General features: G+C 38.8%; 2 protein-coding genes across 2 annotated transcripts in view; one reads left to right on the plus strand and one right to left on the minus strand.

Moving 5' to 3' along the window:
- LOC126457629 (heparan-sulfate 6-O-sulfotransferase 2) overlaps nucleotides 1-3,277 on the minus strand; it is a 51,688-nt gene extending 48,411 nt beyond the window's left edge. The window contains exons 1-2 of the mRNA XM_050094100.1: nucleotides 2,418-3,277; nucleotides 2,123-2,338 (exon numbers count right to left, since the gene is read on the minus strand). Coding sequence (XP_049950057.1) covers nucleotides 2,123-2,338; nucleotides 2,418-3,052 — 851 coding nt within the window. The 5' untranslated portion in view covers nucleotides 3,053-3,277. The remainder of the gene's footprint in view (nucleotides 1-2,122; nucleotides 2,339-2,417) is intronic.
- A 165-nt stretch (nucleotides 3,278-3,442) lies between these two features.
- The window catches only part of LOC126457631 (U3 small nucleolar ribonucleoprotein protein IMP3), an 85,620-nt gene continuing 72,348 nt past the window's right edge, over nucleotides 3,443-16,714 (plus strand). Inside the window, exon 1 of the mRNA XM_050094101.1 lies at nucleotides 3,443-3,739. Coding sequence (XP_049950058.1) covers nucleotides 3,603-3,739 — 137 coding nt within the window. The 5' untranslated portion in view covers nucleotides 3,443-3,602. The remainder of the gene's footprint in view (nucleotides 3,740-16,714) is intronic.

Below are 16,714 nucleotides of genomic sequence, written 5' to 3' on the forward strand. Positions count from 1 at the left end.
GCACGTCCTTCGTGACTCAGTACCACCCAGGACTGAAGCAACTGAATCAAATTCTTCATCAATGTTTCAACTACCTCTTGACATATTCTGAAATGAGGAATATCCTATCCAATATCCATCCCAGCCCTCCCACAGCAGTGTTCTGCTGCCTACCAAGCCTATGTGATATCCTTGTCCATTCCTATTTAACCCCTGCTCTCAACCCCTTGCCTCACGACTTATACCCTTACAAGACCTGTGCCATCTTCTATGCTATCAAAGACAGGGCTATGGGTGAAAGCTGTTGTGATCTACAAACTGAGATGCATCCAGAGTGTTGTTTTATACATGGTCATGACAACCAACAAGCTGCCTGCCCACATGAATAGACACCAACAAACTCTCACTAAGAGACAGTTGGACCACCCAGTTGCTGAACAAGCTGCCCAACACAAGGTTCTTTACTTCAATGACTGCTTCACAGCCTGCACCATCTGGGTCCTTCCTACCAAAACCAGCTTACCTGGATTGCACATGTGGGAACACTCCCTGAGTACATCTTATGTTCCCATAACACCCCTAGCCTAGCCTCAACCTTCGCTAGTCCCGTTCTTCACCTGCCAATCCCCTTCCTTGCTCCCACTCCAGAACTATACAGCCTTCTATTCCACAATGGCACTAACTAGTTTTTCCTCCCCTCCTCTACTCCCCCCCCCCCCCCCACCTCTGACTGCATCTAGCTGTCCTATCCTGTCCCCACAACATCACTGCATGCTCCTGAGCAGCCAGTATACCTTCCCCCACCCCTACCCCACTAGCACCCTCCTCCCTGGCCAGCCTTCTTTTTATCACCTACAGATTGCTTCTCCCATCAGGCACAGATGCTGTGTGCAGTCTAGTCTCAGCAGCCAGAGACAGTGATCGTGTGTGAGGGTTGTGCTTGTGTTTTCTGCTTTAGCAATAGGACTTTTGGTTGAAAGCTCAAATGTGTAGCAGCCTTTTCGTTGTGCCTCTCTGCACTCAGTGTCTCCTATATATGGTGACTAGCAGTCTACCATTTTATAATACTGTCATTATTACATCCTGGATTTTCCATTATTTCATATGACTTGACACATGTTCAAGCTCTGATCTGAAAATGGTACAGTGCTTACAACATTGTGTGATGAATCCACACACATTTCGCAGCCAATGAATGTCTCTGAGTGTTAGTGTAGTGAAACAAGAGTCCGTCATTGGCACCTGTCCTTTTGTGCACAGGAACAAGGCTCAAATAATTCTTTCCAAAGCCTGTGGATATATTTGGAAAGGCTTGAAATAAAGTCTCAGTTGTAAAAAAAATCCATTACAGTTTTATTATACTTATGTCTAATTTCTATTATTTATTATGTTTTACTTTTTTGGTGATGGTTCTTTATGAAATCACTCTATATTACATTAATGAAATAGTATTATTTGTTTAATATACTGTGTTATATACTTTTTTGAGTAAAACTTTGGATTCCCTTTGCATTTCAATATTGTGTGGATGTAAACATTAGGCTGCACTTCCTGTCATTTTGTTACCGTAAACTTTATTTGGCTGTATGATTTGTTTCCTTTGCCAACTCAAAACCAAATTTTCACCTTTCACTTTAACATAGACTTTGGGCAGCATTACAGATCAGTTTGTAATCACATTCCAGCCCATACTACACTTTAACCCACTTTCCCACATTTTAAGTACCACAGAGTGATTTAGAGTCCTTTAGCTCTATGTTTAGTTAACTGCCTGTAACTGGTACACACAAAAATCTTTTGATTCACCTCCAGTATTCAGTGAAATAAGGGAGCTCTAGATCACAACACATTATTATGCAGGGGATTAAGAACCATACGCACAAATCTCTCGCCATACTGTCAAAGACTGGTGTGTCAACCTCATAAATTCCTTTTTTATGCAGTTACCTAAAATACACACACACACACACACACACACACACACACACACACACACACATACACAGATTTATAAAGGCACTTGTTCAATTACTGGCTAATATGAAGTTACATAGGATTATAATAAAAGCAATATAAAAACAGAAATAATTTTACTACTAGTCACAAAATTCCAATTGTTGTTAGGTACTAACATGAATCCTACCTATTTGCTGCAAGGTTGTAAGGACATGCTGCAAACTGATCCAATGTCACCCCTTTCCAGCTATCGCCTTTGTAGCACAAAGGCAGCTCTTCTCGAGTAGCTACATGACCACCACACCAGTGCCTTGAGTTTCGCCATGTGGCTCCCCGCTGTACATGACGAAATTCAGAAAGGTATCGACTAATTGGTTCTCTCAACAACGTGATGTAAAAATACCTGAAAAAATTATAATTGTCAGACAACACTTAATTCTATAATAAATTAACGAAGAAACGGTAACTTTGAACCAACATACCGTCTTTTGACTTTATCACCTTCATTTTTGTCAAGTTCTGAATCCACACAACTAGTTAATTCTGTCCAGTCTGCGTGAAGGCCACATTTCCATCCCGTGGAGTATCTACTAAATAACCAAATTTCCTTGCGGTTTGGGCGAAAACAATAACAGCGTTTCCTTTTCCTTTGACATGTGCATGGCCTCTCCAAATCCAAGTCTCTCACCAAGTGCCTTCCAAATGACGTACCTCCTGTCTTTTGAATGTGCAGAAAGACCATAACGTCATGAGCTTTCATATCAAACTGGAAATTTTCATTAAGAACATCATCGTAACTTAGGCCTGGATTTGATAATTTCGAACTCAGTGGTTCTGAATGAGTTTGCAAAGGTTTTCCTAAATTATCTTGAATAGGTGTGCGAAACGTCCACTCCGACCATGCGGTTTCTCGTGACGAGAGTGCGCAAACTTGATCTGGACAGAAGTACCCAAAATAAACAATACCTGTCACCGCCAATAAGACACATACAAATACAAAGGTGCGAAATTTACTTTTGGGGCGGGATTCCATTTTGATCTCATAAGTGACGGACTCACGAAGTAGAAGTGCAAAATCACTATCAAAAACCTGGACTTCGACACTTTTCTTTGCCATTTCTTTACGCAGTGATTTTCATAAAAAATCCAGCCATTACTAAACGTTATACGTTTATAGTTCTTTCCAGGCGTGTGAAAGTTCCTTTTCCTCTTGCAGGGGAGGACATGCTTTCCCTCTGATAAACTGCTTCAGTAATCACATAGTTTACGATACGGAAATGACTATTTACTTTTGACATAAAACATTGTCAGTACCACACAACACAACAGCAGATGACATCTTTGTGACGCCAATCAAAGATAACAACTGCAATGTGTTTGTACTACCCTTGGTACTACCGCCATGGCACTACCAGCGTAAAAAATTTCTTTTATGCAATTCTTTTATTACTATTTGTGCGTAAATCGTTCAGAGTGTGAAATTATTTAATAATGAAGTCTTCTTGAAGTGCTAAACACTGCGATTATCGCACTGTAAGCTGACGGTGACAGATGAGAAATATGTCGTGAAAGTTCGTAGTAGTCTTTCGTTTGGTACACTTTGGAAATTTGAGTTTGCACGTGTATTTGTTTTGATTTTGTGTGCCGTGAAAGTTTCGCAGTGGAAAATGGTTCGAAAATTAAAATTTCACGAACAGAAACTCCTGAAGAAAGTTGACTTTATATCATGGGAAGCAGATAATAACATACATGAAGTTAAAGTCATGAGAAAATATTGTATTCGGAAGCGCGAAGATTACACGAAGTAAGTATGTTTTCAGAAAAAAAATGTTGTGTTGGATTTGTTTAAATTATTTGCTGCTTATTTTTAAAACACTCTGACTGTCATAGCAGTATACTGTTTTTAATTATGTCCGGATGACAATAGGTGACCAAATAAACGAAATACATCTTGCAGATGTTTTTTTAATCAAGTTCTGGAGAGTGTAAACTTACTCATGATTTTTTCACCGTTTGTAAAGTGTTTCATTAGTTCATGCATTCAACATTATTTGAGGTCTTCTTCACCGTATGATTCACCACTACCAGTTTGACATCCGCTGCCGGAAGAAGGCCGCCTCCAGACTTCTACACTTGTGGCATTGGTCTTGTGAGCTAGAAATTAGTGTAGAGAAATATATTTAATCTTGTAGTCTACGGTAATGCCATTGGATAGGACAATAGCCATCTAATGGTGTCAGTTTCACATGAGATTTGAAACATGCTAAAGTATATCAACAACAGAGAAAATATTTATACTTCTGAAATTTTCCCGGCGTATTTCTTCTTCTAATAATTTCCGGGTATGCAGCCGGATCCCGTCGACATTCTGCCAGAATGTCGACGGGATCCGGCTGCATACCCGGAAATTATTAGAAGAATATTTATACTAATTTCAAAAACACAAATGTGCTTTGATACGCAAATCAGACTTCTGACGTAATACTTTTGTTAATACTATCATCTAAGTGTTAATATACATTAAAAATGAAAACTGAGTCTGGTACCGTGCCTTCTTTTTGTTACCGAACCTATGTTAGATAATGTGTCCTTAACATCTAGTGTCAAAACAACAGATAGCCTAGTCTAGATTGAGTACTATGATGTATAAAACTGTAGTTCAAATACTCATGATTTTCAGGCGGTATTGATGTGACTGTGAAATGATTGTACCAATCATTTGTGATATCCTGCCGTTTTTTTTCTTAACCAAGAAAAATACTGCTGATCATGCATAACTTAAAAAAAACTAGTGCTCAATTTTAAATAATAAAATAAATCAATAAATAAAAGAAAGAAATAACAAAACAAAAATGTGTCTCACCAACAAAATTGTTTGTGTTTGTACCCACTACATTGAGGAAATGTGACCACAAGTATATGTTTTACGATTGTCAAGAAAAGTTTTCTTGCACTCTGAAACATACTGGTTGTTTGTTGTGTGGGGGGTTTTCCATCATCACAGGGGGACAGTTACATTAGGTTTTTCAGCAGTCAATAGCTAACATAACAAGAACTATAAATATAAATAAATTTTATTTATTTGTTTTAGTTTTCCGTTCTTTATTTCGCATTCCACTGATCCATGTTGGGATGAATTCAAGGCTGTGGAATATCATCACGATAAAGAAAGTTGCTACTCTCCAAATAGGGTCATTCCATGTCGAGTCACCCAGGACTTGACACCAACCATGTCAGATTTTGATGAAACTTGGTACAATTACTTCTTTTATCATCCTGAAAGCACTTGTAAAATTTTTTTGCTCTATCTCTTATAGTTTTTTTTTTATAAATTTTTAAAGTTTTTAGGTTTGGCATTGTTTCAGCAGTCGGAAATCGTAACTTAAACGTGTCCTCACAACTAAAAAAATTTGTATATTAAAGAACACTCAAGATATCAGTATAAATTTAGGAATAAGTTTGTGTATTATATCTAAATGTTAAAAAAATTACCATAAAGATATATTAAAATCTGCCAAATAAAAAAAGTTTACAGGTTTTTTATTTTTTTTAGCTAATGGATGTTTAGTTTTACAAAAACTGCAATATCTAGAGTCTCAGACCTGATAGAAAGCTCAAATTTGTTTTAAAATACTCTTAATTGTATAGGGTATTAGATAAAATAAAAATTATGTTGGCTGTTTAACCTGTTTAATAGTTATCTAATTTTTAAAATAATATTAATTATATTTTAAAAATAAAAAGTAACAAGTGACTTAGACACCGAAAATAAGTTTTTGTCTTCTTGGAGTAACAATAGAAGCTTGGATTTTGTTTTGTTGCTCCTGTGTTTTGAAGTAAAAAATTATTACAGTGTTAAATAGTGCTTGGGTAGTATTTTATTAAGTTTATTCGAACTTTCAGTAAGTACTGTTACTTAGTTTACAGAGATTCTTTTCCAATATCCTATAAAAGTAACCAGAACAGTAATCAGACCAAAAGTGAAATCAGTATGTCAGATATTCAAACCTATAGCGTTGTTGTTGTTGTGGTCTTCAGTCCTGAGACTGGTTTGATGCAGCTCTCCATGCTACTCTATCCTGTGCAAGCTTCATCATCTCCCAGTACTTACTGCAACCTACATCCATCTTAATCTGCTTAGTGTATTGATCTCTTGGTCTCCCTCTACGATTTTTACCCTCCACGCTGCCCTCCAATGCTAAATTTGTGATCCCTTGATGCCTCAAAACATGTCCTACCAACCGATCCCTTCTTCTGGTCAAGTTGTGCCACAAACTTCTCTTCTCCCAAATCTTATTCAATACCTCCTCATTAGTTACGTGATCTACCCACCTTATCTTCAGCATTCTTCTGTAGCACCACATTTCGAAAGCTTCTATTCTCTTCTTGTCCAAACTAGTTATCGTCCATGTTTCACATCCATACATGGCTACACTCCATACAAATACTTTCAGAAACGACTTCCTGACACTTAAATCTATACTCGATGTTAACAAATTTCTCTTCTTAAGAAACGATTTCCTTGCCATTGCCAGTCTACATTTTATATCCTCTCCACTTCGACCATCATCAGTTATTTTACTCCCTAAATAGCAAAACTCCTTTACTACTTTAAGTGTCTCATTTCCTAATCTAATCCCCTCAGCATCACCCGATTTAATTTGACTACATTCCATTATCCTCGATTTGCTTTTGTTGATGTTCATCTTATATCCTCCTTTCAAGACACTGTCCATTCCGTTCAACTGCTCTTCCAAGTCCTTTGCTGTCTCTGACAGAATTACAATGCCATCGGCGAACCTCAAAGTTTTTACTTCTTCTCCATGAATTTTAATACCTACTCTGAATTTTTCTTTTGTTTCCTTTACTGCTTGCTCAATATACAGATTGAATAACATCGGGGAGAGGCTACAACCCTGTCTCACTCCTTTCCCAACCCCTGCTTCCCTTTCATGCCCCTCGACTCTTATAACTGCAATCTATAGCAATCTAACTGCAAACCTATAGTGTAGGGTTATTTAAAAAATCTGTTTCCAAACAACCTACACACCTTCAAAAATGTTACAACCGGTATCTGAATTGAGTGAGGAAGAAAAAGATTTGATCCACTTACGACCTGGAATTAATCTGTGTGAATTTAAGAATATATGTTCACACCACGGCTACTACTTTTTAAATGTTTCCGAAAAGTATCAAACATGTGTAGATCCACTAAAAAAAAACACAAAAAGCCCATCAAAAAATCGTTGAGAAGTGTACGCTTGGATCTTTCTAAACAATTACTGACAAAAAAATATTAGCATAAAACTTGGACAAAAGCTTTGCTCACCACGTCGTAACTTTTGTGAGGAAAAATTAAGAGTTGAAGTCAATGAAAGTGAAACAGATGATGAAGTCATGGTTGAATTAGAATCATTGGAATCCAGAAATTAATCCCTCGTACAAACAAACATTATTCTTGATAATTTAGGTTTAACACCGATAAAGCTTCATGGCTTGTCAGAACAAAGTAAAGGGTCTTACTTTAAAAGAAAGGTTAACAGTATTGAAAAGAGTGCAAAAAAGGTGGTTTCAAAAGCATTAAAATGTGATGGACCAAGTTCTAATGATGACGAAGAGGGTACAAGTGTGGTTGAGAAAGCAAAGGATTTTGATGTAATGACTTCTCTTATGAAAGAGAAGATTTCATCTGTTGGGAGGTCTAGAAAAATCCAGAGTCTGACCTTGGCTCCAGATTCTTGGAGTCGAAATAAAGTGATGAAAGAATTTAATGTGAGTACATGGTGCGACAAGCTAGAAAGCTAAAATCTGAAAAGGGTATTTTGGAAACTCCTGGTCCAAAAAAAGGTAAAACTTTTTCTGAAAATACAGTAAGACTTTATGAAAAGGATGAAAGTTCCAGAGTGCTACCTGGAACAAAAGACATAGTAAGTGTTCAAAAAAATGTGTACATGCAAAAAAGACTCATTTTGTGTAACTTGAGAGAACTCTATTATTCTTTCAAATGGGAGAATCCCGAGGTAGAAGTAGGATTTTCAAAATTTTGTTTCTTGAGACCTAAATGGTGTATCCTTGCTGGTGCTGCAGGCACACACTCACTGTATGTGTATGCAGTATCCACCAGAATGTTAAACTATTACTGGATGCTGTGAAAATTGAAGAATCTTATAAAGACCTAATTAAGATGCTTGTGTGCAACACAGAAAACCAAAACTGCATGCTACATCATTGCGACAGCTGTCCTGCAAATACTACACTAACTGAGTACTTAACTGAAAAACTAAGTGAAGATTATGATTTAGAAGAAGAAATTGTAATCAGTCAGTGGGTTAACACAGACAGGGCAGAAATGATCAAACAGTCTATCAGTGTTGAAGACTACATTTCTTTATTGGTTAGGTCATTGGAAAAGCTCACCCCGCACTCGTTTATAGCAAAATCCTAATCAGCAGCTTTTAAAAGATTGAAAGAAGACCCACCACCCAAAACAGCAATTATTGTGATGGCTTTCAGTGAAAATTATTCCTTTGTTATACAAAATGAGATCCAAAGTTACCACTGGAATAGAGGTGGTTGTACTCTACACCCAGTTGGAGTTTTTCTAAGAAATGAGGAAAACAATGTTTTTGTTTCCAACCACTGTTTTATTAGTGATGACCAAGAACATGACACTGGTTTTGTTAACTTTGTACAAAAAGAAATTAGAAAGTGGCTGTCATTACATCATATTGACATTGACTAAGTTCGCTACTTTACAGATGGTTGTTCTGGGCAGAACAAAAATAGAAACAGTTATAAAAATTTGACTGAACACTTGAGAGACTTTAATTTGAAGGCCCAACACACTTTTTTAGCAACAAGTCATGGGAAGTCAATTTGTGATGGCCTAGGAGAAACTATTAAAAGAATTTTAAGGAAAGCCAGTCTACAGCTTTCAGACGAAGAAAAAATGACAGCAATCGATGTGTACAAGTTTTGTAAAAAAATATTGAAAACATTCATTTTAACTATATTGACAAAAAAGAAGCTGATTTGCTACGGTTAAAACTAGAAAAACGTTTTTCAGCAACCCGAACCATTCCTGGAACAAGAAGTTTTCATAACTTCAAACTACTTCCAACAAACAACCTTGAAATTAGAAGGACTACAGATAGTGTAAAACCCTCCTTAGTCTTTTCTTTCCATTCTTCTTCTGATTGGGTTCGTGTTGAACCATCCATAAATAGCTATGTGGCTGCAAATTATGATGGTAACTGGTACTTTGGACTGGTAAAAACAATATTCAATGATGAAGAAGATGCAGAAATTCTATTTCTACATCCTTCAGGACCAGCTGCATCATTTTATTGGCCTGAAAGAGAAGATACTTGCATAGTGCCTTTGGAGCGCACAGTCTGTGTAGTAGATGCACCTCAATCAAGCGGCACTGGAAGAATGTATTTCAAAAAAGACTATCAGAAGAACTGAAAGCTCTTGGATGAAGTGGAAAAACAGTTTGAATCAGCATTAATGTTTATTAAAAAGGCAAAATTACTCAAAAAATTCAATGTTTCAAGCAATCAGTTGGGTTATACATAAGTGTCGTAAGTACACTATCTTTGTACATATCTTTGTACATAATTGTAATGTAATCTACTATAATTAATAAACATGTTAAAAAGCCATCATTATTTTTGTTTTATCAAGTAGCCTATATGTTTAAGAGTAAATTAAAACAAATTTGAGCATTCTATCAGGTCTGAGACTCTAGAAATTGCAATTCTTATAAAACAAAACATCTGTTTAAAAAAAAAAAAAAAAAAAATACATATATTTTTTTCATAGAAAATATTAATATATTTTATAGTATCATTTTTATCTCCAAATATGTATAATAAACAAACGTGCTACAATAATACATGATGTTATCTAAAAGAGTTTTTAAGATAAGCAATTTTAAGGTTTTGAATACAAATTAAATTTACCATTTCCGAAGGTTCGGAAAACGCAAAACATAAAAACTTTAAAAATTTATAAAAAAAAAAACTATAAGAGATACAGCAAAAAAATTTGCAGGTGTTGTCAGGATGGTATTAGAACCATTTGAGCCAAATTTCATGAAAATCTAAGGAGGTGGGTGTAAAATTTATTTTTTATTGGGTGATTTGATATGGAATGACCCTATAGGCCTAGCGGAGATACTGAGTTGCAGATAGGCACTACCAGAAGACCATTACAAATAAACTTTCGGCCAGCAAGGCCTTTGTCATCAAAAGTACGACACACACACACAGCCTATTGTTTGGCGGTCATGTTATAGATTGACTGGTGATCATATGAATTGCTTTTTTTTTTACCTTCTTTTTAAGTCTGAGCATCGAAGTTTGCCAACTGAGCTGTTTAACACCTTTAAAACTTTGTCACAAGTGGGGCAGCTAATTGACACAACACTGAATGCCCACTAATGAGAACTCTGTGAATTCTGCACTTATTTCCTTTTGAAAACATTGAATTCACACTATTTGAACAATTATCTGTGTGATGAAATGTCAGCAAATGTTACATTATCAATACTTATTTATAAAATTGCAATAAAAAACCATCACGGGTGGAACAAAATTGCCATACGTGGAAGTCATGTGAAGTAGACTCTGTTTTAAATTATAGATGATTCAGTAAGTAACATACTTAGTCATCACTTTATATAATAATAAAAATATAGAAATAAATGTGTAGGCAAGTTTTGCTATCAATAATATAAATTTCTGTGCTTAAGTCCTGAATATCCAATTATTGTAGTTTTAAAAAAAAAATCCACCACCAAAAAAGCTATGCAGATGACTATTCACCCACTTTCAAAAAGTGCAAATTACCTGAAAAATCATAATGTAAGGTGTTATTAACATGTTTGATGTTTGTATTGGGAGAATAGGAAGAACTTGCTCAAAGCGTGTGTAGGGTATCTCCTTCTCATCAACTTTGAGCACCTTCTCTGAGGCCTGTACAGTCCTTATAGACAAAGGTAATCTTTATTTCTTAGTTTTTCTTCAATAATCCTCTGTGCAATTGCAGTGTAACTGTATTTGGCTGATTTCCTTCTTGCAATTTGAAACTTGAACAAAATAAATATTCTTGGCATAATCTTTTCCATTGCTGATTCCATATCTGTATCTTGTTCAAAATGCGTGTCTGTATGTCTTCAAGATATGATTGTTCATCTCTTGGAATCTATATAGAAGAGAGAATGTACACGGCTGTAAGTTGAAAAACTTGATTTCATTATCTGGATATTCTTTCTAAAGAAAAGCTTCCTTTACTGCCTTGTTCATACGATGTGTCTGCCAGATAAGTCTTTTTCTAGTTGCTAGATCTGCAATAGACAGATAACCACCTGCTGATTTTTGTCACTTGTGAAAAAGTTTAATATTTTGCAAATACTTTAGGATTAAGGAAGGCCACTTACCAAAAAGTAGAAACGTTTTGTCAAGAACAAAGTTGACAACCCAGTGGCACAACATGCAGTTGAGCACAAAATGTCCAATTTCAAAGGCACAATCTGACCTATCAGGATCCTTTCCTCCACCACCTGCTTCTCTGAACTACACAGATGGGAGTTAACCTTATAGCATATCCTCTACTCCCTTAATTGTACTGACCTCAAATTTCATGTAACCCATTGTCCCTACATCCTCCACCCAACAGTTCCCCCTTCCTCCATCCTGTCACCCCATTCCAGATTGTGCCCCGCATCACCTTCATTGTGTGTTGCTGCAGTCGTGCCATCCCTTATATGTGCCACCCCTCCCTCTCACATTGTTAACCAGCAAGCAACTGCCTCCCTCCTAGCCCCTAGCCTCCCACCCACCAGTTCCTGCCCCTGCCTCCCTCTCCCACTACGCATCCCCCCTCCCCCAACACTACCCGTACCACAACTAGTCCACTTTCTGCCAGATAACATAGCATTGGCACCGTCAGTCTATCTGGCACCATGTAGGGGCACAGGTGTGTGCCTGTGTGTGTGTGTGTGTGTGTGTGTGTGTGTGCGTGTGTGCATGTGTGTGTGTGTTTTTTGGTTGGGTGGTTGTGGAGGGGGGGGGGGGGAGGGGGTGTTTCAGCTTGTCATAGGATAAATCCAAAAGCTAGCAATTTTTCTTTATTTTGTGTGTGCCTGTCAACAACTGAATGCTTTTACTTGAGTAGTCTCCTTTAGTACTAAAGTATTTACATTCTACTATAACTTTCCTACAAGTTTAGTATTTTGAGGAGTTTATCACCTGTAGTTTACAAGATGAAGTTTTCTCGTCTACTTTTTAGTCAAGCTCCCCTTGCAAGATTTTTTTGACTGCTGAGTTTTCTGAGGTGCTGGAAAGAAACACCTTCTTTATCTGAGAATCAGTTTTGCCAAGGGACTGAAGACATTTATACGATTGTATCTGGAAAGCTTCAAGTGCAGATTTTATTTTAACCATGTATTTCCTTTTTCTTTCAGCTATGTTCTGATGATGATCAGTTACTAGTCTTTTTCACAGAAGGATGCCTGTAACTTTGTTTTCCCATCTTCTTCTATCGATTTCTTCCGTTTTCTTTATGGATGTGATATTTGCTGGCATCTTTCAGCAACATTTCTCAAGTGCTCTGCTAACATTTTTGCCCCACTCTGTGAATTAAATAGTAATCAGTATTATTGTAAACCATTAAGACACTAGTTACACCAACTGACCTAACCTAAAAATGACAAAAAGTATTAAATAGCCGAGGGTTGAGTACCGTACCATAAAACTGTCATCAGTGGGACACAATTAGTTTCAACATTTCTACAGGGTCAGTTATATAATAAACACATCTTTACGGCTCACTATATGTTTTTATTATAGTTTCTCACACCTAACCTAAAATAAACAGAATTGCTATAATTTGTGTTGACTATTGATAGCGGACCATCAATTGATAGTATGCCTATACAGTTGCAAAGCTCAGTGATATTATCACTGACTCAGTCTGTTTTCTCTTGTCATTATTATTGTTAGTGAATTATAGTTTTGTATCAGTGTATCGTAATAAATACATTTCATTACATAAAGTGATTGCATGTCATTGTATTCATCAGGTATAGTGCCTCGTTCCGAAATGATGACCCCGATTTGTGGCACAGTGGTTAGAATGCTGGACTCGCACTCACCCATCCTTCCATAATCTGAGCTTGTCGTCTGCCTCTAATGACCTTGCTGTTGATGGAACATTAAACACTAATCTCCTCCTCCTCATTGTTTCTCTTGTCTGCAAAATACATGTTGTGCATTTCTGGTTTCGCGTCAAGACCTGTAAACAATGGGTCACATACTGCATTGTGACTCAAACTCTATGCTCCCAACTCCAACAGCGAACTCTGCCTACATCGCTTTTCCCACTTTTGTGTGCACATGTACATTCACTTCATACTGGTGCTCCAGCACCTTATTTCACCCGGCTGATGCCGCCAGGGTGGGAACCACATGTTCTCACATCATTACATCCTGAACCACACTTGTGTTCCCAGGCTCATTCGGTCTATCTGGACTGTGTATCACACAATTTCAAGCATGCATCCGCATTGCCATATCAGCTTGCCGTCTCTATCTTCACTGCCTCAACAGCCTGTGAATTTTGCTTATCCGCATATGGTGCAGTGTTCTGCACGGTTGTCTGAACTGTTTCCTACAAACTCTCCAAACCATTCTCCGGTGACTGCACCAGCTAGATTCCCTTCCACTCCTGCTGCTCCCCCCCCCCCCCCCTCTCTGCATGAGCCCCACCACTCTTTGGTGAGTTTGTGCTGGACTACCATGGATCTCCATCCTTTGCAGCTTCTCTTGCTTTCCGTGCTGCATGTCTGTCCTACTGCTCTTCTTTTTCCCCTCCCTTGGGGAACATGTCTTGGATGTTTCTGGAAATATGTTCTGAAGTTTCAATAGCCTGGCATCGGTACAGTCCCTCATCTGTTTTTTCTTTATTTCGTCATTCTCCATCTCCTCCCCTTCGTACACTTGGCATTCGAGGTTTCTCTTTGTTTCTTCTTCATCCCTGTGCACCCCTGAATGCCGGCCCAGGCATTTGACACATAATAAGGTACTGGGTAATGTATAATTCCCAGCCCTCAGTCGATGGTAGGGTTCACACGTAACCCCGGGCACAGAGCAGGCCCATCGAGGGGTGATTGCCTGCACTTTTATCTTCCCAGTTCCCAGTTGGTCCCTCGTATCAAGAGTTAGGAAGGTGTGAACAATCACCTGTTGAGCCCCATTCTGAGCGGGGCCTTCAGTTGGAGGGTGTGTGCCATCAGAGACACTGGCAATCATGGAGGATTTTTTTTGCAACTAGCCAATCAACATCTCAGTCTACATCTACTAAATGTAAACAGAATGAGGCTAAAGATTCAAAGATTCTCCCAGCTGCACCTCGGTTCTTCGTGGTATCAAGTACAAAAGGAGGTCAACCCTTTCGTATGGTTATCTGTTTATTATTCAGAAAGGTGCTGATGCAGTTGTAGGCCCTGTGAAATCCTGTTCTCGCTTACATAATGGGACTTTGCGTGTAGAGACTGATTGTGATTTTCAATCTCAACAACTGCTTACAGCTTCACTTCACGATGCGTGTCCTGTTCATGTCGAGGCCCATCAAATGCTGAATTCTTTCCATGGTGTTATTTACACTTGGCTGCTAGATGGTCTGGCTGAGGGAGAAATCCAAACTTCTCTCTCTGATCAGTGTGTCACTGCAGCCCATCAGCTAATGAAGAAGGTTGATGCAAGCTTAGTGCCTACATGCATTCTTTTTCTCACATTTGATTTAGTAGTGCTTCAATCGAAGATTAAGGCAGGCAATGAAGTAATCACTGTCTGACCGTACATTCCAAACCAAGTGTATTGCTACTATTGTCAAAGTTATAACCACATGCATATGTCTTGTCAAAACATGGCCAAATGTATTACTTGCGGTAGAGATGCTCATGAGGGCAATTGCTCGCCTTCTTTTCCGAACATTATCAATTGTAATGGTGACCATTCCACCTTATCCCATGAGTGCCTGGTGTACCTCAGTGAATGGGCCATCTAGAAGATCCAAGTGAAGGAAAAAGTACCCTACCATGTGGCTCACAATTTGTTGGCTATTTGAAAGCGCTGCATTCTACCATCCGGCAGTTATAGTACTGTTCTTGCTGCTCCTCACTCCATGAAGGACATGGCCACGCAGACTTGCGACCTGCAATTTAGTACTGCAGTTGTGAAATAGCCCAGTATCACAGTAGCATCCCCATCTCTCCCTCCTCCAGCTGCACAACATGTGACCTACTACTGGCAGGCCGGAAAGGACAAAAGGAATACCTTCACGAAGACTGTTTACATCCCTCCAGCCAACAAACTCTTGACTTTCATCTACCAACCATAAAGGCTCTAAGAAATCGAACAGAGGCAGTCTTCTCTTTCCTCAATTCAGTGGTGTCGCCGTGTGACACCCTCACCCAGTTGACTTCTATTTCACCAATGTGCACCGCCTGCCATTTTTCTTTCCTGGAATCTGCAAGCCGACCTAGGGAGATTGCTGACGCCTCTAGGTTTCATGGAACAGGATCCTTCAAAGGCTGGCAGTTGGCAGCAGCTGAGGTGGCTATCTTTCATTTGTTCCCTCCTCCCCATTCCCCATTATGACTTTTCTCCAATGGAACACTTGTGGAAATTATATCCAACAAGGATCAGTTACAGCTGCTCTTGAACTCGGAGCATCTGCTTATTTTCTGCCTCCAGGAAACAAAATTGCCTCCTCACAACCGCTTTGACCTCTTGTGTTTCCTTCCAGTCCACTTTGACCTTCTCCCTGAGGATGGCATTCCGTCTCATCGGGGAATCGTGCTGCTCTTATGGGATGATGTCGATAGCCAAAATATCTCATTGAACAACCGCCTGGAAGCTGTTGCAGTCCACATTTTTCTTCCTTGTTTCAACTTTTCTCTTTGTAGGGTCTACACCCCTCCATCGTTCGCTATCACCAGGGCAGACTTACTCCAGTTTTTTGGTTAGCTCCCTCACCTCTTTTTGCTGCTCGGCAATTTTAATGCCCATCATCCCCTTTGGGGCTCTTTGAGAGCCTGTCTGAGAGGTTCCCTCTTGGCCAACCTTCTCAGTCAACTCAACCTCATCTGTCTTAACACTAGAGCACCCACTTTCCTTTCCAACTCCACGCACATCTATTCCCATTTGGACCTCTAGGCCTGCACTGCCCAGCTTGCCCATTGTCTCAAGTGGTCCATTCTCTCTGGCACATACTTGAGTGACCATTTCCCATGCGCTATCCATTTGCTAATTCCTACCCCATTTGCATGTAAAGCCAATTGGCAGCTTTTTAAGGCTGACTGCTAACTTTGTTCCTCCTGGAACCTTCAACGAACAGTATTTCCCCAGTTGGCCAGGTAGAGCATCATATGAATGTTATCCTTACCGCCACCGAACGTTCCATACCTCACACTTCATATGTACCACAGCTTGTTGTGGTTCCCTAGTGGACTGAGGGACGCCATGACGCGGATTGCATATGGGGATGTGCTATCCGCATTTTTAACGAATGTCCTACGATGGCAAACTGTATTTGTTATAAACAGTGTTTTGCGCAGTGTCGTCACATTCTTCAGGATAGCAAAAGAACCAGCTGGGTTTCATTTACTAGTTTTATTAACAGTTCCACTCCCTCTTCTGTCATGTGGGGCAACTTTCATCAGCTCTCTGGGACCAAGCTCCATTCTCTGATTTCTGGCCTGACCATAGTATAT

This window comes from Schistocerca serialis, chromosome 2 (genome assembly GCF_023864345.2).
Source record: "Schistocerca serialis cubense isolate TAMUIC-IGC-003099 chromosome 2, iqSchSeri2.2, whole genome shotgun sequence".
Classification (NCBI taxonomy): domain Eukaryota; kingdom Metazoa; phylum Arthropoda; class Insecta; order Orthoptera; family Acrididae; genus Schistocerca; species Schistocerca serialis.